Genomic DNA, 26,328 nt, shown 5'->3' with positions numbered 1-26,328 from the left:
TGGCCATACCAACTATACCTATAGAGTGGTAACATACTGCCTAGCAAGCCCATTACTGGGACGGGTGCAACACCCATTCATTGGAAGTGCCGCTACTATGATGAGTCGCAAACAACTCTTATATACCGTGAAATATGGGCCCAAAACATGGTTGGTGAACGCCGTGGTGCACTTTCCGTGAAAAATCTTTTTTCAAATTAATTCTGAAAATGAATTTTCAAATGTTATAAATGAACTTTAAAGGAAAAAGTGTAAAGAAAATTATTTTATATCACAGTTAGACAAAAATTAACGGGAAATTCATAATAAAACGGCATATTATGCAGAAAATCTCACAAGGTATACGTATAGCATGCAAGTGTAACTGCCCTTCCTGTCGCTAGGGTATAGGAAGAATGATCTGGTATACTGCACCGCTAATATAAGATTTCTTTTGATTAGTTTTACATCCTGACGGTGCGTTAAATTGTTCTTCGCATATCCGATGTAGCAGACATTAACGCTTAGTGGCTTCTATAGAAACAAGGCGAAAGTTGACTGTTATATGATTCTTCACGGTTATCACACTCTTATTGCTGCAGTTGTCCATTGAATACACATAAAGAAAACTATTGCGGCCAGGAAAGTAGATAAGAGAGAGGTGACAATCTGAAGTTTGTTTTCGTTCGTGTATAGTTTTACAATGATAGCAGGTGGTTCGTGTATACCCTTCAAGCCTGGTAAGCTTAGCTATCAACGGTAAACATCTCGTGACGTTCGTTGACGGTCAGCTTCGGCTATTGGGTTAGCAACGGAATTTGTTAGGAGTCATTCAGTCTAGCTAGGAGTACGATTAAGTATATTGAAATAGACAAAATCAGACGAGATGATAATGAAAGATTATCGAAAACGTAAGGCTGGTTACCATCACAACAGCATTTATTATTTTTAACCAGTTCTGTAACTTTCTTTGGCTCGTAAACTAAAGTGAACTGGAGAAAAAATGAAGATTCCCTTCGCAGTTTTATGTAGTAGTTTGCTTTTATCAATTTCAGTGACAGCAAACGTCGATTACTCCGGGTATTTAAATTACATTTCCCAATGCATAACAAGCTCAGCTAATACCTGACACACACTGAGGTCTTAAAAGTTGTTAACCTGAAGCATTTCTCTATGACAGGCATGTTGTGATCCGTGCGATTCCCGAGACGAAAGACCAACTGGAACTTTTGAACAATTGGTTCTCGCAAACGACCAGCTTCCTCGACTTCTGGTTCCCACCGAGTAAAATTAACAAGTTTGTCGACATTCGCGTCCATCCCGAATGGTACGTTTCATCTTCAATAAGGTTGTACATGTTATTTAATCTGTATACCGTTAACAGGTACGACCATGTGGTTGAAACCTTAACTCGTATGAACATTAATCATAAAATCCATATTGCTGATATTGGTGAGTTGGTGCGACAGGAACAAGAGACCATCGCTCTCCGACGTGCACTTTACAGTGGAAAAGCAATTGATCTTGAAAATTATCACACGTACGAAGAGGTAAACCCATATTCCCATAAACAGTGTTCACCTGCAAGTTTTATTTTATATTATTGTTCAAAACAGGTGATGGCTTACTTGGCTGACTTGGCTAATACAAACCCAATAGTGTCGACTAAGGTTGGAGGGACAACCGCAGAGGGTCGTGACATTGTTCAGTTAATCATCAGCACTGATCTTTCTGCCAATAAACCTGTTGAGTTCTTCGAATGCAATGTGCACGCAAGAGAGTGGATTACGGCCGCAACATGCATTTGGATTATTGACCAGGTAAAGAGACGTACTTTTTGCTTTCTTTTGACAACATTATAGTATTTGTTATACATAATTGTATACGCAGATCACTACTGGGTATGGTTCTGATCCCGAAATTACCGATCTTGTCGATAAATACGATTGGAAATTCGTGCCAATCGCCAATCCAGATGGTTATGCCTACACCTGGAGCGACGTAATTATCTTTTAATTTGGGCTTGAAAATGTCATTTACGAATAGAATTTACAAACGGTTAAATATTGGCAGGATCGCTTGTGGAGAAAAAATCGTGTCTTCATCAATAATTCCGCATGTCGTGGTGTCGATATCAATCGTAATTTTCCAGTTGGTTTTGGTAGCCCTGATGGTGGATCTGATTCTCCCTGCTCTACAAGTATTACGCAATTTTCATTCATTTCCTTTTTCAAATTGTGTTCGAATTAGCCCACGTGAAACAGCTGATTTCTTATGATGCATTCGATTGTACCTTGCATCGTCATATCTATAGCTTACCGAGGAGAAGGACCACTTTCTGAGCTAGAGTCCAACACAATTAAAGTAATTATTATATTATTATTATTGAAACTAAAATTTTAATGGATATTGAAGGACTTGATTGTTGCCGATCGTGGGAGGATCAGGTCGGCCATTTCCGTTCATTCCTATGACCAACAATGGCTATCACCTTACGGATATTCCATTGAGTATCCACTGGAGTATGCAGAAATGGTGAATCTTTGCAAAAATGATAAAACTTGTGAAAAGCAAAATCTAATATTTACTTGTTGTCACTACAGTACCGTGTCATGGAAATAGGCGTCAATGCACTTACGGCCACTTACGGAACACAGTACACATACGGCAGTTTCGCTAACGCTCTCTGTAAGTTAATCTCCAGTGCCATCTTTCTGTTTTGCTTTGTCAATTATAAATGACGACTTGGCTAATTTCTCGTTTTATCTTTTCTGTTTTGTTTTCAAGATCTCGGATCGGGTGTGACCACCGATTATTATTACGAAGGCGAAGGAATACTACACTCCTACACCATTGAGCTTCGTGACCTAGGTACTTATGGATTTGTTTTACCACCCGATCAAATTGTTCCAACAGCCATTGAAACGTGGAATGGAATCAAAGCCTTCGTCAATGCCATATAAACGTATGATTTGATTGAACTGCCTAATTTACCCACATCCACAGTTCGAATATTGTTATGCATGTCTTTTCACATTTCCGTTATCTTCAGCATTTTAGGTCTGTACTTTATTGTAAGAAAATAATAGTATAAAACTAAGGCAACAAAGTTACAAGCTCAATTTTATTTTAACTTCTTGATGGCCACGGAAAGTCAAGTGAACTTACATTATAACGTAAAATGGAGATTTTTGCGGGTCGCCTTAAACTGACGAAACGTTTTTTAACTTGCAAATTTGAGTAAAAACATAAACTGAAAAATTACCTGCCCGATGTGTGTTAGTAATTGAACTGCCATGGTATAATAGCATGGTAGGCGTACTCCTGTAGCCCTTCCCACAAAAATCTGGCCCAGATCTTGATATTCCGTAAATGGCAACGTTTAGGTCGAATGGGGCAGATTTTGCCAACTCCATCTCGTTCAGGGGCCTGAACGGTGTCAGGCAAAACATGACGACAACTCCTGGTAGGGTTCAGGTCCCTGGCCTCAATTTGCAGCAAGAGATAGGCAGCTCAATTCGCTATACTAGCGCAACTTGCCTTACGCATTCAGTTGCAACTCCATCTCGTTCAGGAACCTGAACCCTGTCAGGAAAAAACACAAAACACCCGAGCCGTTATTTTTTTGTTTTGTGTTTGTTATTATTTATGTTTATTGTTTATTTTTCTTTCTGTTTCCTTTCCGTAATACAACCTTTTAACCTTATAATTTTGTTTTCATTTATTAAAATATTACTTAATTAAGCAACGTTATAATTTCATTAAAATTACTGTAATAATTGTGAATTTTCACTCATGGGCATTCGGGTAGTGGAACGTGTTCCAAAACCCGATATCATTACTGTGTATCCTATTTGACTTATTTTGTGCAATACATTATAGTTTTATTTATTTTCCTTCACTTGCCCACCCTTTTTTAAGTTAAGGCTGGGCCATATCTTTTAAACGGAGTATTTTGAACGAAAGAAAACCGCTTGAAAAGCACCTACCCGAGTAATGACCGATCAGCTATTTTTCAGGTAGGCAGGACGGTGCGGTTTAACGTGTCTCGGGTAATCCCTCTATCCCAGTACACAAAATTAAAATAGCTTCATAGGTTAAAATATTAGATCTAAATAAACAAATTTTACAGAAATGGATAGCCGATGATATGGCTATCCACTTCCGTTAAATTTTTGCTTAACAAATACCTAACCGAGTAGTAAACCGATTGGATATTTTTCTCGGTGTGGTTTGACAGATTGTGAAACTAAATGAATTATAATCGGTAAACTATACTGAAAAAATTGCAGGAATGGATAGCTCTTGATAAGATCTATCCATTTGTTCAAAATTATTACATAAAAATTTTTTACTAAGGTAGTAAACCGGTTTAGAATTTTTTGTTTAGGTCGGTGCGGTTTCACAGGTATCGGGTAACCCCAAACTCCCTGATTTATGTAAAACTTAAATCAGTTTTTGCGGAAAAACTATAATTCAAAATTAAATAAATTTTACAGATATCGATAGCCCTCATCAAAATCTATCTACTTCTGTAAAAGTTTTTGAACAAATGCTCATAGAAAAAAAAATTTAAAAGGATTATTTTTTTTTACTTTTGTCAATAGGGTCGAGGATATCTATAGAGCGCAAAAACTATAAAAATACGTCTTGTCTCAAGTTTTTTATTTATGAATATTTTTTCATAATTCTTACAGAAATGGATAGATTTGTATGAGGGCGATGTGAAATGAATCAAATGAACTAATCAAATAACTTTAAACAGAATTAATGTATTGTATGAAATTTTGAACTCAAAAAAATACGAAAAATGAGAATAAAACAGCTACACAAAAAGAAACAAGCAAACAGAAACACCTGAAACAGATTTTTTTATGGCCTAAACGAAACCTCAAATTTGCAAAGAAAACTTTCTTCGTGTCCGGTAGATGTGCTGGTAGCACTGGCACCATACGCACGATTTTTATATAATTCGAATTGCACGTCTGCAAAGGCTGAAAAATATAATCGTCGTTGGCGTTGGTACGTCCAGCCAATCTCAACAAGGGGAGAAAGTATTAATCGCAAACATGGTCTTTGGAGCAGCATTCAACGAAAGAGTTGATCATTCAGAAAACGTCGAGAAAAAAATCCAAAATTCAAAGATAGCGAGAAAACAAGTCAAGTAGCAACAAAGTAAATGAAAAAAGGAACATAAAGGAACTAACCCTTTAAGAGGAGAACGAGTTTTTGATCTTCCTTGACATCACGTCCACGTCAATGTCGATCTATAGACCCCCATACCCCAACACGACCCCACGATCCGATTCAAGATCTTAACCTAACTTAAACCTAACTTAAAACTAACTTAAACCTAACTTAAATCTAACTTAAACCTAAACTTAAAACTAACTTGGATCGGATCGCAGAGTCTGTGTCGTTGTATGAGAGTCTATATGATCGACATTGCCGTGAAGCGGATGTCGAAGAAATTCAAAAACTCCCCCTCCCCTCGTAGGAGTCAAATCCTTTATGTATGCCTTCTTTCTTTACTTCTGTGCCGCTCGTTCTCGTTTCCTCAACAAGTTTCGATTTGGGTTCCCTTCTCGTTCGCTTTCTGAACAATGCAGAAATTCGTTGAAAGGGCAGTGTTGTTTGCGGGGTCTGTTTCAGGCGCTTGAATCGGCTGTTTGTTCTTCGTATGCGGTAACTGTTTCTTTTTCAGTGTGTCATTTTTCTTGATTTAGGTGTAAACCACGATCGAATTTTACGTCAAAATTGGTTGAAACCGGGCGGCAGGTGTTTTATCTGTATGCTGGTCTTCATCACGAATTCTTGACAGAAACTCAGTGATCACAGGTTTCATTACTTTCTCATTGCCGCTCGGTTTCTTCACAGGAAAATCGAATTCAATCGAAGAAACCGAGGGCGAATGAAATGAGCGGCTTTCCATTCTTTCCACTTTGATCCCAATTTCTCAAATTTGTTTTTCTTCTTGGTAATGGTTCTTGGTAACTCCGTTTACGGGTTCGCCATTCAATTGCGTTGAGTACCGCACGGGAAACGCGTCGTTACATGTTTTAGGGTTTTTATGAGCCAAATAGGTACGTACATTCCACTGACAGAACGGTGGTGGCAGGAATTGCTGAAAAAAGTTCACTTTCCGCTAAAAGATGGAAATAAATTCAATATACATATCTGAAAAGTTGAATCTAACTTCATCGTTAAGGAAAGAAGAACAAATTCAAGTCTATTTCCGACCATCCTGCAGGCAATGGTTCTATCACAATTACCTGATCTTTCGGTCGTGACTCTGCGTTTCGTTTCCGCTGCTCCTTCTCTTTCTCTAGTTCGGCGAGTTGTCTTCGCTTAGTTACCTGCGCCTGATTTTGAGGTGGTTCTCGTCCCCAAGCCTGGTGTTGACTGGCCCGTACTTCGCCATTCTGGTAAGCACTAGGAGCAGTCTGGTATGCTTTTCTTAATTCGTCTTTTTCAGCTTCCAGCTTCGTGAAACGTTGCCGTAGATCAAAGTTTTTCATTTGCTCTAGCTGGATTAATTGCGACAATTTCGTAACCTTTTCGCGCATGCTGTCTAACTCGTGCTGAACCCCGAGGCTGGTAGTTCCATAATCAGGATGTTCAGTGATGACTCTGATGAGATCTTCGTCCCCTGTTTGAGCCGAAGGTGTTTTCACTGTAGGTTCATACCTGTAAGCCTCTACATGCTCTGGCGGAGGGGGTGGCACGTACGAGACGGGCGGCCAATACGGTGGTGGCGGTATGAAATTTTCTGGGGGCGGGTGGTTCCAGTATGCCTCGATGCGTGAAGTATCGGCTCGTCCCGACGAAGAGTCGTAACGGACATAGGAGTCTGGTTCGTCATTGGATTCGTCTGGCATATGGATGACCGTGTGCCTGTTTTCCTTAGATTTTGTGCGATCTGGTGGCAGGGGTATCGGTATGAACTGAAAGTTTGGATCGTACGGTACAGACGGTCGCCTACAGTTGGATGCCGGTGCCACTGCATTTGTAACCAAGTCTGAGGTTTCCAAAGATTTCCGAAGGTGTATGAGAACCTCGGTTTCTTTTTGGGCCGCAGGTTCTTTCACTGGAGGTTGGTACCTGACAGCCTCTACATGCTCTGGCGGAGTGGGTGGCACGTACGAAACGGGCGGCAAATCCGGTGGTGGCGGTATGAAATTTTTTTTGGGCGGTCGGTTCCAGTATGCCTCGATGCCTGAAGTATCGGCTCGTCCCGACGAAGAGTCGTAACGGACATAGGAGTCTGGTTCGTCATTGGATTCGTCGGGCATATGGATGACCTTGTGCCTGTTTTCCTTAGATTTTGTGCGATCTGGTGGCAGGGGTATCGGTATGAACTGAAAGTTTGGATCGTACGGTACAGACGGTCGCCTAGAGTTGGATTCCGGTGCCACTGCATTTGTAACCAAGTCTGAGGTTTCCAAAGATTTCCGAAGGTGTATGAGAACCTCGTCTTCTTTTTGGGCCGCAGGTTCTTTCACTGGAGGTTGGTACCTGACAGCCTCTACATGCTCTGGCGGAGGTGGTGGCACGTATGAAACGGGTGGCCAATACGGTGGTGGCGGTATGAAATTTTTTGGGGGTTGGCGGTTCCAGTATGCCTCGATGCCTGAAGTATCGGCTCGTCCCGACGAAGAGTCGTAACGGACATAGGAGTCTGGTTCGTCACTCGATTCGTCGGGCATATGGATGACCGTGTGCCTGTTTTCCTTAGATTTTGGGCGATCTGGTGGCAGGGGTATCGGTATGAACCGAAAGTTTGGATCGTACGGTACAGACGGTCGGATGTGGTTGGGTTCCGGTTCCACTGCATTTGTAACCAAGTCTGGGTTTTCCAAAGAGGGTTGCTCATCGTCAACAAGTTCAATACCTATTAACGACACCATCCAGGAAACAATGCCAGAAAAATTCTTCATTGTGAATAGTTTTTTGTTGACTTTTTAGACTTGTAGAAAAATCTTTGATCTTTGGTTTTTCGTTTATTGATATGGAAATCGGCTAAGAATCGCAAACTCGTTGTTTGAAATTTGGTACATTTTGTTTTATTTTCAAAATTTCAATCGAACTTAATCAGTAATACACTTCCTTTCCACAAACTTCAATAAATTTTACATGTTGTTCAGAATGCTAATCAGTTCACAAATAATATTTGATTTGTAAAATTACGGAAATCATCGTGACATGATGCTTACGACAACAACCAAATGGATAGGGCAAAATATACAGCGTGAAAGAGTGCAATCTCATTGTTGACGCCATCTGGTGGCGTGAAACCTACCAGTTTTCCCGTTTCGTTTGTACGTACGGTAGTACGTAACTGAAAAATTGCCTGCCCGATGTGTGTTAGTAATTGAACTACTATGAGGCACCTTATGTTAGTCGAGGTTTCTAACAACACTTTATATGGATAGAAAGTTGTTGAACGTAATGTTAACGCATTCCTGTTCTCCATGACCTCGAGATTACGTACTGTTATATAGCTGAGGCGGACGTGAGATGTCCCATATATAGATTTCCGTATCTTCTCCTCGTCTATCCAAGCGTCACGTACGCCAGAGTTTGTGTGGACAGACATTTGTCGTCCCACTGCAGTCCAGTATATTATGTTTTCTCGTCGTTGAAAACTTTCGTCATGGGAGTTGGGAATTTTAGCTCCGAAAACTCCATTCTTGACCACTCCTCCTATACAGGATCAATAGGCATTGTTTTCCCCCGTGGCTGAAATTGCCCAAAAATGTTGACTAAGCGTCGTCTGCTTATTTATCAGCTTACGATTTACCCAGCAGTTTACAGTTGTTTGTGTTGCCATCAGGTTGTTAACGAAAATGGTCCACGGCTTTGTTTTACGAGCCTTTAACAGAGGTAAATCGTTATTATAAAAATTCACCTTCGTTATTGCATTCTATCAACCTTTTGATTTAGGTCAAAATGGCTGTTTGGTTTTTAAACGTTTGTATTCGTGGACAGAGCAGTCTTTTCCTAAAATTACGACCCATTACACAGTCCATCCGCGAGAAAAAGATCCAAGATGGGAGGGTATGTTAGTTGAGCTAATTTTATGTAAGTTAGGTCAGTCAACTGCACAGATTTTGTTGTTATCAGGTGTGGATATGGAAAGAGCAGTGGATGAGGTTGATGTTGTTATTGTTGGTGGTGGACCTGCTGGTATGTCTGCTGCAATACGACTGAAACAGCTTGCTGCTCTGCATGAAAAAGAAATGAGAATATGTGTTGTTGAGAAAGCTGCAGAAATAGGTAACCTCAGTTGGTTGAAATTAACCATGAGATAAATCTTATGTAATAGGTGTTCTCTCACTTAGGTGGACATACACTATCTGGAGCATGTTTGGAACTTGGTCCTTTGAATGAATTAATTCCTGACTGGAAAGAACGTGGGGCTCCCCTTCACACCCCAGTTACAGAGGACAAATTTGCACTTTTAACAGAAAACTATAGGATTCCATTGCCAATATTGCCCGGTACTATATGACATTAAAATAATTACAGTACTGTAAATGAGACAAGAGGTTTATCTTTATGCAGGTATGCCAATGCACAACCATGGAAACATGATTGTGAGGCTGGGCCATTTTGTCCAGTGGTTGGGTTCACAAGCAGAAGAATTGGGTGTTGAAATTTACCCTGGCATAGCAGCATCTGAAATACTCTACCACGAAGATGGAAGTGTTAAAGGCATCGCTACTAACGATGTTGGAATCGCAAAAGATGGATCTCCTAAAGTGAGCCCCCCACATTTATAAAAATCTTTCGAAATCTTTTTTCGTTTCATTTTTCTACAACGCAAATCCCTTTAATCCTTAGGACACGTTTGCTCGTGGCATGGAATTACATGCAAAATGCACAATTTTTGCTGAGGGTTGTCATGGTCATTTAGCCAAAATGCTTTACAAAAAATTCAATCTACGCACAGAATGTGAACCTCAAACATATGCCATTGGGTTAAAAGAGCTATGGGAAATAGACCCTGCAAAGCATCATCCTGGAAGGATAGAACATACCGTCGGTTGGCCATTGGTATTTATCGTAATAACGTTTCAATTGGGCAACATCTCATTTTCTTACATTCCGTAGGAGCGAACAACATATGGTGGATCGTTTCTTTACCACGTTACGGACGAAAGTAAGACGCCCCTTATAGCTATGGGCCTTGTGATTGGGCTCGATTACCGCAATCCGTTTATCAGTCCATACAAAGAATTCCAGCGATGGAAACTTCACCCTTCCGTCAAGCCATTGCTTGAAGGAGCAAAAAGGTACGTCCATGAATCATCACCTGTAAATGAATTAAACTGACGTCTTGTTCTAGGATTGGTTATGGCGCTCGGGCCCTTAATGAAGGAGGTTTACAGTCAATTCCCAAATTGACTTTCCCAGGAGGTTGCTTGGTTGGCTGTTCGCCTGGGTTTATGAATGTTCCCAAAATCAAGGGAACACACAATGCAATGAAGAGTGCCATGTTAGCGGCCGAGAGTATATTTGATACCATTAGCAGTGATATTAAACAAGAAACGGTCGGTGTAAACCCAGTAGTCTACGAAGAGCGAATTCGGAACAGCTGCGTTTGGAAAGAACTCCAGAGCGTCAGAAATGTGAGGCCTTCTTTCAGTTCATCTCTTGGTTTATATGGTGGGCTTATGTACACTGGGCTATTTTACGTACTTGGTCGAGGGAAAGAGCCTTGGACATTTACACATCACGGTAAGAAAAGTTGCCTGAAAGCAGAGGCATAGATGACTTAATAGGTTGTGTAGTTTATAAACATCGACAATTTTGAATTTTTAGGTGCTGACCATCGAAAGCTAAAACCCGCTGCACAATGCCAGCCGGTTGACTATCCAAAGCCTGATGGGAAAATAACTTTTGATCTGTTGACTTCAGTTGCGTTAACGGGAACGAATCACGAAGGTGATCAACCACCTCATTTAACATTGATGGACGACACAGTACAAGTCAAACAAAATCTTGCTGTGTATGATGGCCCAGAGGGTCGCTTTTGTCCCGCTGGTAACTAATCTATCGCCATTGCAACAACTTTGCTCTCGATTTTAATTCATTCTTGTTCCAGGTGTTTACGAATACGTGCCAACGGAGGACGGGCAGAGTAAGAAGTTCCAAATAAGTGCTCAAAATTGTATTCACTGTAAGACATGTGATATCAAGGACCCCAGTCAGAACATCAATTGGGTCGCCCCTGAGGGTGGCGGTGGGCCTGCGTACAACGGAATGTGAATGACTTGTCGTTTTGTTTTCACAGAATTTTTAATAAGCCTGAATAATATCAGAAAATCAATGCAACATTCTTTTTCCCCCATGAGAGCTATCAGCTAATTTGTTCTTCAAATATTCCCCCCATGCTTGTACGAATGACTTCATCAGGAATTTTTAGCATTGTGTATTTTTGAGAATGGTAACTGGGTTAGAGACAGATGCTGTATGCCGTCTAGTTGTTCTGCTTGAAAGAGCTTGCATTTATCTAGGCATACAGAAATACATTCTACGTAAATTTATCCCTGAGTGTAAATATTGAAATACTTTAGTATTTTAATATTACCGAAGGTATTAGATTTATGCCCGATTAATTTACAATAGAAAAAAAAAAAGGGGGAGAAAAGAGGGGGGGGGGGGGGGGGGGGGGGGGGGGGGGGGGGGGGGGGAAGGAGCTGCAGCCAGACCAAAACCGGGTTCCGGAGAAATTCCGGGAAAAAGGCGGCAAAATTCATAAGAACCGTTTACAAAATTCCGGGAAACGGGCTTTTTTCCGCTGAAATTTTAGCGCACTGTCGCCATGTTTGACCGTGAATAACTTTTGTACGTGAACTCGGATCGCCCTACGAATGGGAAAATGACAAATTAAGCCGGGCAGGAGCAGCTGGACCGTGAAATCCGCGTGAAAATCGGACATGCCGAAACCGGCCGAGTCAGCTACCGGAAGCGAGCGGTCGCACGGCTCCTCATCGGGTACCGCTGGATAGAGCGCAATCACGCGATCTCAGCTGTCGAAAAATTTTCGCGATCCGACGCACCGTTCAGCCGCTATGTATTTTTAAAAATTTTTAACGGGCTTTTTTCGAAAAATATTTTCGAAAGCGGCTGCGCTTTTGACGTCGAATTCTAAATAGAATGAGGTGGAGGTAGAGGCCCATCATCATTTTTCGAGCTTTAAAAATCGTTTGCGGCCGAACGGTGTATCCGATCACGGCGGGACCTTCACCATCGGAACGAGCTCGACGAGCCGCATCCAATGATACCGGTTTCGTGATCATTCGTGACCGAAAAAATATTTGGATAGAAAAAATCCCATGGGGGTTGGACGCAATGGGATAGACGAGCCAGGCACTTGTGGGAGTCGGGGAGGTGGTGTGAACGGGAAAAAAATCATAACTCCCGAACGGTACCGTTGCTAGCGCTGACATTCATACTGCCGGAATCAGCGTGAGCCAACGCATCGAACGGTGCCCAACCCGTCATGATTAAAAAACATCTAAAAATACAAGAAGGGAAGAAGGTCAGCGAGGGGTCAAGCAATGAACCAGGGCCTAACTGCTCCATTTTCCAAGAAAACCAAACAAAAGTTTACAAACATGCACGCCAATCTCGGCAGCGGATCGTCGCACGCACCTTCAACAGCCACCAATGAACGCGGCTCGTTTTCACCATCATTTTGTTTCACAATTCCAGATTTAATTTACACGAAGGTATTGTGCTATGCACGTCTTGTCAGCATTGCACATAATGTCTCTTGACCCGTATTATGCGGGTAGAGAAAAAATTAAAATTATACGGCCCCCGTATGATTTTAATTTTTTCTCTTTCCGTTTCTCCTGAAGTTAATTTAGTCTGCAATGAATTGTTACTTACAGACGACGTAGGTTCAAAAAGTTCGTGCTGTTGGTGTTAGTGTTGTTTCAGGTGTATTTGTTGGCGCTGATTGTTTTCAGATCGTACCCATTAAACAAACAAAAAACGTTGAAAAATAATATAATTAAAATAAAATAAGAAATGTATGTGGGTTTTTATACGTTTTTCCAAGTACCCGCATTTTCCTGATTGAAAACAGACATTTCTGTGGAACTGCACGGCAATGGTTGCAAGTACTACATTGTGTAACGTTTGGAATATACTTACCGAGAAACAGTAAAACAAAGTTTAATCATTAGGTTTACTGCCCGAAAAGATCTAGTTATAAGTTAGAACAAGATTCAGCAAAATTGTTACTACACCACGACACACGTCATAACACGTGACGAAGCTTTTTCACTGGAAATCATTCTGTGTAGTGCAAAGCAGTCACAGGATTTGTTTCAATTTTGAAGAGTTCTTCCTCCCCAGTAAGGGCAAACTTGTTAAGCAGACATATGAGGTGAGCCTGAATTTTCTTGTATTTGAAACCAAACCAAAATACTGTACAATTAATAGTTTTGTTTATTGTAAATAATAAATATGAATGCATTAATAATCTCAGCAAACAGCAGTGTATGTGCTGGTACCTTACACTTTTTTTATGTGGAAAAAGTTTTCATTTTATATTGCAATTCTAAATAACTATAATTTACTTTATTAGAATAGAATATTCAATTTTTGTCTTTATGAAATTAATTTTTACTCTACGTACGTACGTATGTACTCTACATCATATCATTGTTATCTGTGTTTACATATCGACAGGATTTCATTTTTGATGACGTATAACAGATCTACTGAGCATGTATACATATCAGCACGATTATTTCTCACAATGCCTTTCTTTGTTGCAGCATATGTCAGTTCTAGACAAGAACCCGGCACGGTACTCCGGTTGAAACATTCCCAAAAACCTTGAAACCACGTCCTCAGTGACTGCATTAAAGTTTGTAATACCCATCGTTACCTATAAACATGGGTCTCCTTACTTGTTTTTGGTGTCTTCTTTCAGAATGTAAAAAAGGGCCTATGATGAGATACTTGGCGGGATAAACATATGCTACCCATATTTCGCAACTACCCTAAAAAATGTCAGGACATGTCGAGCTAAGAATCTCTATCAAATAAAATTGCTGATACGACTTTTTATAGCCGAGTGAAGAACCAAAGCATTTGAAACGCGGATTAGACAACTGGAAACCAGCATCAACAATTAAAGCTTTATTTTTGCTGCTTTCACAGATAGACTCGTAACGTTTTCCACGACAATGGATTCCGTTAATCTTTCATCCTTTAACGACAGGCGTGCCAGCCAAGCTAGTAATAACATCAACCCAACCGAAACAAATGTGCCAAAATCTTTCGAATCATCTTCGAATGACAGAGAAGGCCAACTTAATCTAGCTTTCGTTAATGAGGACGACATCGCCCCTGAGAATGAGACGTATGAAAAATTAATTGATGTCCCAGAACTGGGAAAGGTAACCTACGTTTTGCTAAAAATTACCTTCACCGTTAACCCATGTAACTTTAACGATTCATACTTTACAGGGATCATTCAGCTTTCGTACATTGTGGGCTTTCACCGGGCCAGGTTTCTTGATGAGCATCGCTTACTTAGACCCTGGTAACATCGAGTCAGATTTGCAGTCTGGAGTTGTGGCTGGCTATAAAGTGAATTATCTCTTTTTTTTGTGTGTTTGTGTGTAATTGAAATGTTTCGTCAAACATTAACTAACATGACTCTTTTCAGTTACTATGGGTGCTGATGACAGCCACAATTATGGGACTGCTGGTGCAAAGGTTAGCTATCCGATTGGGCATGGTTACAGGCCTACATCTAGCCGAGATGTGCTACAAGCAATACCCAAGAACACCACGCATCATATTATGGATTATGACGGAAATTGCAATTATTGGGTCTGATATTCAAGAAGTAATTGGAACTGCACTTGCGATTTACATTCTTTCTGACCAGGCGTAAGTTTAATTATTCGTCCAAATTTGTTTCTCTCTTATGACCTGTTAGTATTTATGCAAATAATTCACATATTTTGTTTTGTTTACAGAGTTCCCATTTGGGGTGGTGTGCTTATTACAGTTTTTGACACTTTCACTTTCTTACTCCTTGACAAATATGGGTTGCGCAAATTGGAATTTTTATTTGGATTTCTCATTACCGTAATGGCCGTTACATTCGGATACGAAGTTGGTGTTTAATAATTGAATAATAATTGGAATCGGGAGCGTTTCATCAACCTTATCTTCTGTTTGCAGTATATTCACGATCCGCCACCACAAATCGAAGTGATCAAAGGCCTCTTCGTTCCAGGTTGTGCGGGATGCGGACCTGAAGGTGTGCTTCGAGCTGTTGGGATAGTTGGTGCTGTCATTATGCCTCATAATCTATTTCTCCATTCTGCTCTGGTCAAAGTATTTTACAATTTGAGCTCTGAAAACTTGCTAATTCGGAAGAACTTCAATGGCTGTCTCGGTCTGTCCACACTAATGGCATCTTTTGTCTCTTTCCATGTTTGTCAAACTGCTAGTCTCGCAAAGTCAACCGAAGTGATAAGCATTCTGTCCAACAAGCCAACATGTACTACTTTATTGAGTCATGTATAGCTCTGCTGGTTTCATTGATTATAAATATTTTTGTCGTCTGCGTGTTCGCCTACGGACTCTTTGGCAAGACCAATCAAGATGTGGTAAGTTTCGCTGTTTAAATTATGTAAAGTATATTTCCCTTTTTCTCCTTGGCAACACTTTAACATAAAACTGCTATGCAATTTCTTTTGCGTTCAGCAAAATTTATGTGCTAACAGCACGTCCTCTTCCTCGGCAGGAGAAATCGAAGAATTTTTTCCGGTACGTCTTAGTTAAAAAGCGAGAACGTGATTTCTTTGATAGACAAATATTTCCTCGATGTCGTCCATACCATATCAACTTAGGCCAATAACGAAACCGTCGATGCTGATATTTACCGTGCTGGACTCTTTTTGGGCTGCAAATACGGTGACGCTGCCAGATACATTTGGGCTGTTGGAATTCTAGCCGCTGGCCAATCTTCTACTATGACGGGGACTTACAGTGGCCAGTTTGTAATGGAGGTAAAAATAAAACAGGTGACGCAGGAAAATGTTTCTTTATGATGATAACAGAAAATCCTTAGGGGTTCTTAAATTTACATTGGGCCCGTTGGAAACGTGTTTTGCTTACGCGGACGATAGCCATCTCCCCAACCCTTTTTTTGGCTATTTTTGCCGACATTCAACAGTTGACTGGTTTAAACGACTACCTCAATGCCGTTATGAGTTTACAACTACCTTTTGCCTTGATTCCAACTTTAACTTTCACAAGTATAATTCTATTTATATGAAATTACGAAGCATTAAAAGTATTGTGCATTTTTGTTTTCTCGAAAAGGTTCTTCAAAGATAATGGGCCAATTCGTGAATGGAATGTAAGTTCTAAACAAAGATCTATTCTGAGAGCGCTGAAAATCTTGGGTGTAGCTCCAAGAGAGCTAGACGTCTGTGTGTGGCGGATTTAGCTTTTTAGAACATCATATCCTATAATTACGTAATTTTTATGTTCCTCATCCATTCTAGATTCAACAAAACTATCTTAACTATACTAGCGGTTGTTGTAGTCAGCATCAATCTGTTTTTCGTGGTTGTTACCATCAAAGACGCTCTGCCCCCGCACTGGGCGATCTACACTGCCTTTGGAATAGGAGGGGTGCTTTATTTGAGCTTAGTTGGATATCTATGTCTTCACTTGATTGAGGCCTTTGGTGGGCGTTGCTGTGCTTCTTTACCGGTAAAATTCATTATTATGGCCAACTAAAATTCTAAATAGCGTTCTTTCTATTTTGGATTTATATTCGTGATTCACGTCCCTTTGTCGAATTGGATTCCAGTATGAGAAAATGACGGTTTACAAGGCACTTGGCGATGAAACGGAACCGTTTGCATCTAACATTTTACAACGCCCCATAAACTCTGACAACTAGCATGCTAAAAGGTAACGAAAAGATTAAAATTAATAAAGATATATTGATTGTCACTAGCTTGCAAATATTTTCAAGCAATCAGGTTTCAATATCTGGCATAGGATTGACTGTAAGAAAAACTTAGGCTGGACTCCATCCATGCATTACTGAAATAATCTTGGGTTTTCTTCTGTAAAGACAAGACAGAAAACAATTATAAATGAGCATTAAGTTAGCTTCATTAAACCATACAAACTAAAAATTATTACTTATTAGAAGAAAAACTTAAACCCAGCTCACGTTTCCTACCTTTTGGCACGAAAAGCTATTCCGAGTGAATTGGGAATTAAGCCTGTTGGTATTTATGTTCTTTGAGATGTCTTACAATTGTAACGTGGTGAAACCCACGTTTAACGGGACAGCTTTTACTTTCACTAACCAGTCTACCAACTGATGTTTAATATTCTGTTCACATTATCTGCTACCATATTTTAGTTGGTACTCATTCCATGAAAGGAGGAAGGTAAATCGGTAAGTTGATTGCCCGTTCAAGTTATGTTCATGCCATTCGTCGGTCAAAGTTTCTTTCAGTGAAAGTTTGTGGCGGTGTGAGGACGCTGGATATTTAATATTTTTATTTTATTTTTATTTTTTTTTATTTTTTCAAAAACGATAGGAAAAAAAAACTGCCTTATCTTTCATTATATAAATATCTACACATATATATATTTTTTTATAACACTGTTTATTGTCCCAAAATTGTTCTTCAACTAATTAAACACTACCGATGTCAGTACATTGTGTGGAGCCGGATTCTGGTTGGATGAAAACCACGTAGTTGGTTACCCTTGACACAATAGAAGCGGATGTGTCTAGGCCTAATGCAGGATCCCAGAGGTTGTGAAGTTTCCGTTCAACCTGTTTTGGATTGAGCGGCTTATCAGAGTCAAAGGTAGCAGTCAAGATGATTACACTTTTCTTGAAAGGAGCCATGAAGTTGTCGCAGTAGCCGTGCAACAGTAAGGCTGCTCGCGGTGGGATCATCTCCAAAGGTCCAAGCACAACTGAAAAAGACTGGTTAAGGATAGAATGGATTTGCACATCGAGTTCTTGCTTGATGGCTTCTTCCTGTTGCCGGACATCGATAATTTCATCAACTTTGACTGTTACTACAGGGAATTTGGTATCGGTGGAGCTCGTCGTGCGAAGTAGCTTATTGGTGTTAGTAGCCAAAGCTAAGGCAACACACTGCATGGTACGCGTAATAGCTGGGGTGTTTCCGCCAACAAGAAGAACAACAGCTGGTTGGGATGGCTTCTCTTCTATAACACTACTGAGTGCAGAAAGGAAACCTATCCATGTTTCTTTCTTTTGCAATGGAAAAGAGTTCTCCATTTCATCAAGTAATTCCATTGCTTGATTTGAAGTATACACTGGGGCTGATATCTTGTCCTTTCCAGCATTGGAGTAAGAATACCAGAAGCCCAATATATGACCACTGAAATAAACTGGTAATAAGGCAATACCAAAAACTACCAGTAGAACTAGAAAATTATAAGAGATTAAAGAGTTCGGCCGTGATACATCCTCCTGTGCTTTTGATTGAGACTTGTTTGTCACTGGGGGTAAATGTTTAATGACAGATTCCTTAATTTCTTCAGGTGGTGGTGAGTCGTCTTCAGATAGGTTTGGATCATCTATAATGTGAGTTGAATCAGGCTGTTTTGACTTCTCTACTTTTCTGGATCTCTGCTGTTGTTCATTGGTGGGACTTGGTGGACTATCTCTTGTCAATGTCTTACGAGTAAAACACCGTGGACTACTGGAATCTGTATTTGAATTCCTCCGAAATTTTCTAGTTCCTTCCATTCTCCAAAAAGAAAACTATTGCTTGGTCCAAATGCAATAAAAAATTTATGTTCAGTTTCAAATTAAAACAAACAAGACTTACAATTTGCTTGATTGATGCTGGTTGTATTGCCACTTTATTGACATTTATATGGAATATTCATTCTTGAAACTACTGTGCTTCACACACTTTCATCAGGCAATAAGAGATTTCAAACAAAATTAGCGTGCTTTCCGTATTCCGACAATGGATATGCCACAAGATGGTTTATATTTTATTTTGTAAACAAAAGTATTATTTGTTCCAAATTTGTAATGGAGATTTTGGTTTTGAATACATTGCTAAACTGCGGTAAAATGTAGCAGAAAACTGACTGTTGGACTTTACTTTCCACGTTTCCAGATAATCTTATTAACGTGTCCTTTAATTATTGGATAAAATTCTATCGTTGTTAGAAAAAAAATTATGGCATTGATTACTCAGATTTTCATAATAATTACATCATTAATAAATAATAATTGCGTTGCGTTGTTTTGTAGTATAAAAATTGCTGTTTAGTACTACTTTACTAGCTGGTTTTCCAAAATTCGTGCAACGCTGAGTTTTGCGACGAGTCGCGGAAAAGAAAACACAGTTTTGGGTAGCTCATACGGCCAGATACGGTTAATGTTGTTCTAAATTTCTCGGCGAATTGCGTAAAAGACTCAAAATGGGTTCCGTCGAAATCCCTCTTCGGGATACTGACGAGGTAATTATTTACATCGAGTCATTCTTTTACTTTGGGAGACAACAGTTTTTGATTTGTTTTTGTTTATGCATGTGTTTACTCTGTTCATTAGGTTATTGAGCTGTTCTTTGATCAGCTTCCTGATGGAGACGAAGTCATACAGATTCTCAAACAGGAACATGCGCAAATTCATATTTGGGTTACCTTGGCAGTAAAATACAGCTTAAATTACATATCTTATTTACATTGTACTAGTTCTTCTATCTCCCATCTAAGGTGGAGTACAACAACCAAAATAAGATTGCTGATTTTGTCAAGGTGTTAGAAGCCTCTCGCACTGAATCTAATATGAACTATAAAGATTCTGAAAAGGATCAAATGAAGGCCCTTGACACTTTAGCAGCTCACTATGTCCAGCAAGCAAACCGTGAAAAAAATAAAGACAAGAAAAGAGAACTTTTCACAAAAGCAACCCATCTTTACACAACTGCAGACAAGATCATCATGTATGATCAGGTAATACTAACTGTTTGAGTGAATTAACAATATTATGTCACATCTTGGTTCAAATTTAGAACCATTTGCTGGGTCGTGCATATCTCTGCTTGTTAGAGGGTGATAAAATGGATCAGGCTGATGCCCAATTCAACTTTGTTTTGAACCAGTCACCTGACAATATACCTTCACTCTTGGGAAAAGCTTGCATTTCTTTCAACAAGAAAGATTACAAAGCAGCTTTGGCATACTACAAAAAGGCTTTAAGAACTAATGCAACTTGCCCTGCAGGTATTAAGTTATTTAGGTTTTAGACTTTAGGCCCCATGTTTGCACCCAAAACTTATATACAGGTGTACGGTTGGGTATGGGTCACTGCTTTCTCAAACTGGGTAATGCAGAAAAAGCAAGACTGGCGTTTGAAAGAGCTCTTGATTTGGATCCTAAGTGTGTGGGTGCTCTAGTAGGGATGGCTATTCTGGAATTAAATTTACAAGAGTCCGATTCTATTCGCAACGGTGTTCAGCTCTTGTCACGGGCTTACGCAGTAGATTCTAGTAATCCGATGGTTCTTAATCATCTTGCAAATCATTTCTTCTTCAAAAAGGTAAGTTCATTCACTTTACATGATTACTTTTATTCATTTCTCAATTTAAATGTGTGTAGGACTATTCTAAAGTTCAACACTTAGCACTGCATGCTTTTCATAACACCGAAAACGAAGCCATGCGCGCAGAATCATGCTACCAAATGGCTCGAGCTTTCCACGTACAGGGCGACTACGACCAAGCATTTCAATATTATTATCAGGTTTAACAGCAGTATATATCGCGTTAAAACCTCTATTACATATGCCGTTTCTTGCACAGGCTACCCAATTCGCATCGACTAATTTCATCTTACCACATTTTGGCCTGGGCCAAATGTATATTTACCGTGGAGATACGGAAAATGCAGCCCAATGTTTCGAGCGAGTACTGAAAGCCCAACCGGGAAACTACGAAACAATGAAAATTCTGGGTTCGCTATACGCTGCTTCCAGTAGTCAGTCCAAGAGAGATATTGCCAAAACCCACCTCAAGAAGGTTGTTTTTCGTATCTTGTCGACTTTTCTCCTCCGTTCACCCTTTTCATCGTGTTGCTCTTGTATGTATGTTCGATAGGTTACGGAACAATTTCCCGATGACGTTGAGGCCTGGATCGAGCTTGCTCAGATATTGGAACAATCAGATTTGCAAGGCTCTCTAGCAGCATATTCGACTGCCATGAAGATTTTAAAAGAAAAAGTACAAGCAGAAATACCACCAGAAATTCTCAACAACGTGGGTGCCTTGTATTATAGGTATGTGACCTAAGCAATTGTGGCTCCGTTTCTGGGAATACATTTACTTCCACCATTCATAGATTGGGAAACCTGGATGAGTCGAGGAAGTATTTTGAGCAATCAATCGAACGTGCCAAAGCCGACGCTGAACAGGAGCCTCAGGCGGATAACACCGATCAAGAACCTCAAACGGAGAATGCAATTTGCGTCACGACAAACTACAACCTTGGTAGAATTTATGAGGGATTGTTCATGTGTGACAAAGCAGAGAAAAACTACAAAGAAACTCTAAAAGGTAATTTTTATTATCGTTTGTTTATGTCGTAATGAACGGAAAAAATACGATTTTTGGTTCAGAACATCCCAACTATGTCGACTGCTACCTAAGGCTTGGATGTATGGCGCGAGACCGTGGACAGATTTATGAAGCTTCTGATTGGTTTAAGGAAGCTCTCCAAATCAACAATGAGCATCCAGATGCTTGGTCTCTTATTGGCAATCTTCATCTGGCTAAAATGGAATGGGGACCTGGCCAAAAGAAATTTGAGCGCATCCTTAGAGTAACTATACGATCATTTCTTAACAGTCAGCATTCGTTAGATCGATGCGATTTTTTTAATGACTAATTTTTCATCAGTTTCCATGGGAACCTTTAACTGAACTTTGTTTTCATCATTTTAGCAACCAGCTACTGTCAACGATTCATACTCGCTAATTGCACTAGGCAACGTCTGGCTCCAAACTTTGCATGTGCCGACCAGGGACAAGGAAAAGGAGAAACGCCATCAAGATCGAGCGCTTACACTTTATAAGACAGTGCTGAAAAATGACCACCGCAACATTTGGGCTGCGAATGGTATCGGATGTGTGCTAGCTCATAAAGGGTGTATTCCTGAAGCACGCGATATCTTTGCATCAGTAAGAAAATCCAATGAATTCTTAACTTATATTTTACATAATTAACCATAATAAACACATTTAAAAAGGTTCGTGAAGCGACTGCCGACTTTTCTGACGTTTGGTTGAACATCGCCCACATCTATGTTGAACAGAAGCAGTATGTGTCGGCCATACAAATGTACGAAAATTGCATCCGCAAATTTTTCCGACACCCACATGTTGAAATTCTCCAGTACCTGTCACGTGCGCACTTTCGTGCCGGTAAACTCCGTGAAGCCAAACTGTCGCTGCTTAAGGCACAACACGTTGCCCCGCACGATACGGTTCTCTTGTTTAATACGGCACTGGTGCTACAACGTCTTGCAACCCAAATCCTCAAGGATGAAAAATCTGATTTGCAAACGGTGCTGCAGGCTGTCAGCGAACTTCAGCTGTCGCACAAGTTCTTCCAGTGGCTATCCGTTAATGGAGATCGTATGCGTTACGATTTGGCTTTTGCTGCTGCTGAGGCTAGGCACTGCGGTGATCTTCTTTCTCAAGTATGTGTTTCGTTGCAAAATGTCGTAGGCTAACCATTAACCGAGATTATCCACTTTAGGCACAATACCATGTAGCGCGTGCTCGTAGCCTCGCAGAGGAAGAAAAACGTATGAGAAAGAAACAAGAGGAAGAGAGAGAAGCCTTCCGTATGAAACAGCGAGAAGAACAAAACAGGCTAGAAGAGAGTCGTAGACTGGAGCAAGAAAAACTACTCAAATTGCGCGAAGAATTTATTGAGAAAACCAAGAAAGCGACTCAGTTTAACGATATGCCAACAGAAAAAGCTGAAAAGGGCAAGAAGGTATGCGATTAGATTGTAGCGTAACAGAAACGTACTTCAGATTACTTACCATTGTTATGTTTTAGAGTCGCAAGAAGAAGGATGATGAAGACGGTTTCGTTACTGACGGTAGTGATCGTCTACGTAGCGGGGATGAGGGTGCTGGCCCGCCATCGAAGAAACGTAAGGCGGAACGGAAGCCACGCCAAACAGAAAGCAAATCGCGGAAGAAGGCTAAAGGCGGAGAAGAGCGTGGGCGGGCAAGAGAGAAAAAAGGTCGCAGTGAAGGCAAAGGTGCTAAAAAAGGAGCCTCGAAGAAATCAGCCGGAGATATTGAGGATGGTCTTAGTTCCAAACAGAAAAGCAAAGTGGTATCGAAAGCCATCATATCTTCTTCAGACGATTCGTCGTCAGAGGAAGGTGGCAAATTGCGCATTGCGAGCGGGTGAGTTACACTAACATTTTGTTTGAGTACACTAAATTTTAGTTTGTATGAATATCTTATCCATTTATTTCACGTGCTTTTATTTGCAGTGGTGAGGAAAGCGGTGGTGAAGGAGGCGGAAAAGGACGGAGGAGAAGAATTGCTTCTGGTTCAGAGAAGAGCTACAGCGGGCGCTCTGTGTCTCGTTCTCCAGCAAAATCGCGATCACCATCAGGCTCTCGCTCTGGTTCGGGATCTCGTTCGGGTTCGAGATCTCGTTCACGTTCGTCTGGGCGTTCAAATTCAAGATCCAAGTCTCGTTCCAAATCTCGATCAAAATCACGTTCACGCTCCAACTCACGTTCTAAGTCGCGTTCCAAGTCCCGATCCAAATCCCGCTCGGTTAGCAGATCCTCTCGTTCTTCGCGGTCATCTCGATCGTCTCGTTCCAGGTCTAAATCGAAATCCGGTTCACGTTCAACATCTCGTTCTAAATCCGGCTCTCGTTCGAAAACCCCAAAATCTGGTTCAGATGACTCTGATTGAAAACAAATGTTTATGTTAAAATGAAATATTGCAAAACTTGACAAATAAAACCCCTTTTTCTTTTCGCAATTAGCCTAAACTTGCTGTCTTTTGATATTCCGTAATCACGTCGATATTGATAGTATGCAACCATCATCATTGTCATATTGCGTGATATGTTTCAAATTCTTAGAGAATAGGCAAAACTTTTGAAGTATTTTTTTGTCATTAGTTAATTTTACAATGTATCATAATGTTCACCACCAGACTGTGCCTTTCTAGCCCATTTCGCACATTCTTACTAAATTAGGAAGATATTGAATCGCTGGTAAACCAAACAAAGGTGGATCAAAATTCTGGAATTTTCCTTCTTTTTTCCTCTCTTTTATCATGCTGGAATCCCACGGAGCACCGAGAAAACTATATTTGTCTCATCATTGGATTCATAAACTACGTGAACTAATCCTTTAGTTAGTATCTTATTACTTCTATGTTAAGACGCTGTTATCGTCAAAAACTGGGGTTTTGTTTAAATGAGGATCCTCTGTAATAATGCAATGAAAAGCTGTACGTTTTAAGTATGTTAACAAATGCAAACTTAAAACAAATCAAATGAAACACGGAATTTTGAAAAGATTTTGAAAGAATGTTCGGCAATGCAACAGCAAAGTTCGACGATAAAAGGAGACAGATTCCAAAACCATGATTACCCTACAACCCTAGCAGTTATGCTTGAAACTAGCAAAACAAACCCAAATTAGCACTTACAGTTCTAACGAACAAAACCTTTTGACCTGATGCCACAGTTCGTTTGGTTAAACCAGGTTAAACCACGTTTTAATTTTGTTAATAATATTATACTGCAAGGCTATTGAACAAGAATTATCAGTTCATAGACGCTGTTGTTCACAAATTTGAGTTTAATATTTTAATTTTTTCTTTTAGTTTAAAATGTAAGCTGTTTAGTACGGCGTACGAATGGTAGACGTCCGATGTCAGTGCGGAGTTGTGCAGTCGTGCAGGTACAGGGTCGTTTCTGGTTCGATGAAAACCACGTTGTTGGCCACCCGTGACACAATAGAAGCGGATTTGTCTACGCCTAATGTGGGATACCAGAGATTGTGAAGTTTCTGTTCCAACTGTTTTGAATCGTGCGAGATGTCAAAATCAAACGTGGCAGTCAAGATAACTACACGTTTCTTGAAAGGAGCCATGAAGTTGTCGCAGTAGCCGTGCAAAAGTAAAGCTGCTCGTGGTGGGATCTTCTCCAAGGGTCCAAGAACAACTGAAAAGGACTGGCTAAGGACAGAATAGATTTGCTCATCTAGTTCTTGTTTGATAGTGTCGTCCTGTTGCAGAACATCGGCAATTTCATCAACTTTGACTGTCACTCCTGGGAAGTCGGCCTTGGCGAAACTCGTCTTATGCAATAGCTTGTTGACATTGACAGCCAAAGTTAGAGCAAGACACTGCATGGTATGCTTTGAAGCTGTTGCATTTCTGCCAACAAAAAGAAGAACTGCTGGTTGGGATGGCTCTTCTTCTATAACACTATTGAGTGCTGCGAGAAAACTTATCCATGTTGCTTTTTTTTGCAATGGATAAAAACTCTGCATTTCATCAAGTAATTTATTGATTTGACTTGAAGAATCCACTGTGGCTGATATCCTAGTCTCTTCAGGATTGAAGAAAAAAAACCAAAGACCCACTATTTGACCAACAAAATAAATTGGTAAGGAGGCACTAATAAAAACTATCTGAAATACTAGCAAAAGGTTACAGTTTGAATAATTCATTATGTTGACACTCTTTCCTGTGGATTTAACTAAGGAATATTTGTTATTATGGGTTAATGGTTTATGACTGAAATTCTTGTTATCCTCTAGGTGTAGATGCCACAACTTCAGTTATGTCTGGATCACCTAAATGTGAGTTGAACCATACTGCTTTGATTTTCTCCTCTTTTGGATTTCTGACGTCGTTTGTGGGATTTGATGGGTTATATCTCGTCATTGGCCTACAAAGGAAATACTGTGTACAATTGGGATATATTTTTGAATTTCTTCAAGACTACCTAGTTGCTTCCGTTTTCCTAAACAACAATGGCGTGGTCCAAGTCCAATTGAAAATTGTATATTCAAGTTCCAAACACTTCGACAGATACTATAATTAGTAGGCCTACCTGAAACAAGAGGCAGTTTTTTCTACTTATGAATGTATTTTTCGACTGGTGCGGTGCTGCTGCGTATATAAATTTTCAAGGTAGATTCCACACAGCTAATTATGGCTATTCGTGTTGTAGTGAATTGCCAAGGAATCAGTAGCAAATAAAGCTGCTCGACTGAATGT

At 40.2% G+C, this 26,328-nt stretch overlaps 6 protein-coding genes across 13 annotated transcripts; 4 read left to right on the top strand and 2 right to left on the bottom strand.

Annotated features, from left to right (window-relative positions):
- Window positions 1-897: 897 nt before the first annotated feature.
- LOC116925405 (carboxypeptidase B) lies at window positions 898-3,088 on the top strand. Its single transcript, XM_032932098.2, has 10 exons — window positions 898-1,059; window positions 1,160-1,306; window positions 1,364-1,529; window positions 1,596-1,799; window positions 1,870-1,980; window positions 2,053-2,179; window positions 2,294-2,343; window positions 2,395-2,514; window positions 2,583-2,667; window positions 2,767-3,088. The coding sequence occupies exons 1-10, from the start codon at window positions 983-985 to the stop codon at window positions 2,940-2,942; spliced, it is 1,263 nt and encodes a 420-aa protein (XP_032787989.1). The 5' UTR covers window positions 898-982; the 3' UTR covers window positions 2,943-3,088.
- A 5,539-nt stretch (window positions 3,089-8,627) lies between these two features.
- LOC123470635 (electron transfer flavoprotein-ubiquinone oxidoreductase, mitochondrial-like) lies at window positions 8,628-11,528 on the top strand. Its single transcript, XM_045171178.1, has 10 exons — window positions 8,628-8,862; window positions 8,923-9,036; window positions 9,103-9,255; window positions 9,321-9,479; window positions 9,544-9,740; window positions 9,823-10,035; window positions 10,093-10,274; window positions 10,328-10,719; window positions 10,804-11,025; window positions 11,087-11,528. Exons 1-10 carry the CDS (start codon window positions 8,826-8,828, stop codon window positions 11,248-11,250), a joined length of 1,833 nt encoding a protein of 610 aa, XP_045027113.1. The 5' UTR covers window positions 8,628-8,825; the 3' UTR covers window positions 11,251-11,528.
- A 1,410-nt stretch (window positions 11,529-12,938) lies between these two features.
- On the top strand, window positions 12,939-17,334 carry LOC116925387 (natural resistance-associated macrophage protein 2). Of its 7 annotated transcripts, none has more exons than XM_045171073.1 (17): window positions 12,939-13,112; window positions 13,179-13,381; window positions 13,776-13,871; window positions 13,934-14,012; window positions 14,164-14,402; window positions 14,473-14,595; window positions 14,675-14,901; window positions 14,991-15,129; window positions 15,199-15,354; window positions 15,471-15,629; window positions 15,727-15,789; window positions 15,873-16,031; window positions 16,094-16,280; window positions 16,348-16,384; window positions 16,515-16,743; window positions 16,844-16,947; window positions 17,012-17,334. In XM_045171073.1, the coding sequence occupies exons 4-16, from the start codon at window positions 13,979-13,981 to the stop codon at window positions 16,934-16,936; spliced, it is 1,845 nt and encodes a 614-aa protein (XP_045027008.1). In that variant the 5' UTR covers window positions 12,939-13,112; window positions 13,179-13,381; window positions 13,776-13,871; window positions 13,934-13,978; the 3' UTR covers window positions 16,937-16,947; window positions 17,012-17,334. The 7 variants fall into 7 exon arrangements, 6 of the variants coding, with proteins under 6 accessions (XP_045027008.1, XP_045027009.1, XP_045027015.1 ...); XM_045171074.1 differs by having other exon boundaries at window positions 12,939-13,124; XM_045171075.1 differs by lacking the exon at window positions 12,939-13,112 and having other exon boundaries at window positions 13,153-13,381; window positions 17,019-17,334.
- Window positions 17,335-17,641: 307 nt separating this feature from the next.
- Window positions 17,642-19,148, bottom strand: LOC116925390. 2 transcript variants are annotated; one of them, XM_032932081.2, is made up of 2 exons: window positions 18,867-19,148; window positions 17,642-18,805 (listed from the first exon to the last, which is right to left on the bottom strand). In XM_032932081.2, the coding sequence occupies exon 2, from the start codon at window positions 18,782-18,784 to the stop codon at window positions 17,690-17,692; it is 1,095 nt and encodes a 364-aa protein (XP_032787972.1). In that variant the 5' UTR covers window positions 18,785-18,805; window positions 18,867-19,148; the 3' UTR covers window positions 17,642-17,689. The 2 variants fall into 2 exon arrangements, with proteins under 2 accessions (XP_032787972.1, XP_045027071.1); XM_045171136.1 differs by having other exon boundaries at window positions 17,642-18,799.
- Window positions 19,149-19,353: 205 nt separating this feature from the next.
- LOC116925381 (RNA polymerase-associated protein CTR9 homolog) lies at window positions 19,354-24,069 on the top strand. Its single transcript, XM_032932053.2, has 15 exons — window positions 19,354-19,512; window positions 19,604-19,702; window positions 19,768-20,007; window positions 20,067-20,277; window positions 20,340-20,593; window positions 20,653-20,796; window positions 20,856-21,071; window positions 21,150-21,328; window positions 21,391-21,605; window positions 21,668-21,870; window positions 21,992-22,228; window positions 22,297-22,749; window positions 22,809-23,051; window positions 23,117-23,475; window positions 23,565-24,069. The coding sequence occupies exons 1-15, from the start codon at window positions 19,474-19,476 to the stop codon at window positions 23,998-24,000; spliced, it is 3,528 nt and encodes a 1,175-aa protein (XP_032787944.1). The 5' UTR covers window positions 19,354-19,473; the 3' UTR covers window positions 24,001-24,069.
- Window positions 24,070-24,799: 730 nt separating this feature from the next.
- LOC116925361 lies at window positions 24,800-25,867 on the bottom strand. Its single transcript, XM_032932038.2, has one exon. The coding sequence runs from the start codon at window positions 25,773-25,775 to the stop codon at window positions 24,975-24,977; it is 801 nt and encodes a 266-aa protein (XP_032787929.2). The 5' UTR covers window positions 25,776-25,867; the 3' UTR covers window positions 24,800-24,974.
- Window positions 25,868-26,328: the final 461 nt, after the last annotated feature.

This window comes from Daphnia magna, linkage group LG1 (genome assembly GCF_020631705.1).
Source record: "Daphnia magna isolate NIES linkage group LG1, ASM2063170v1.1, whole genome shotgun sequence".
NCBI classification, from domain to species: Eukaryota; Metazoa; Arthropoda; class Branchiopoda; order Diplostraca; family Daphniidae; genus Daphnia; species Daphnia magna.
The sequence above is the reverse complement of the archived record's forward strand: the minus strand, read 5'-3'. Positions and strand labels throughout refer to the sequence as shown.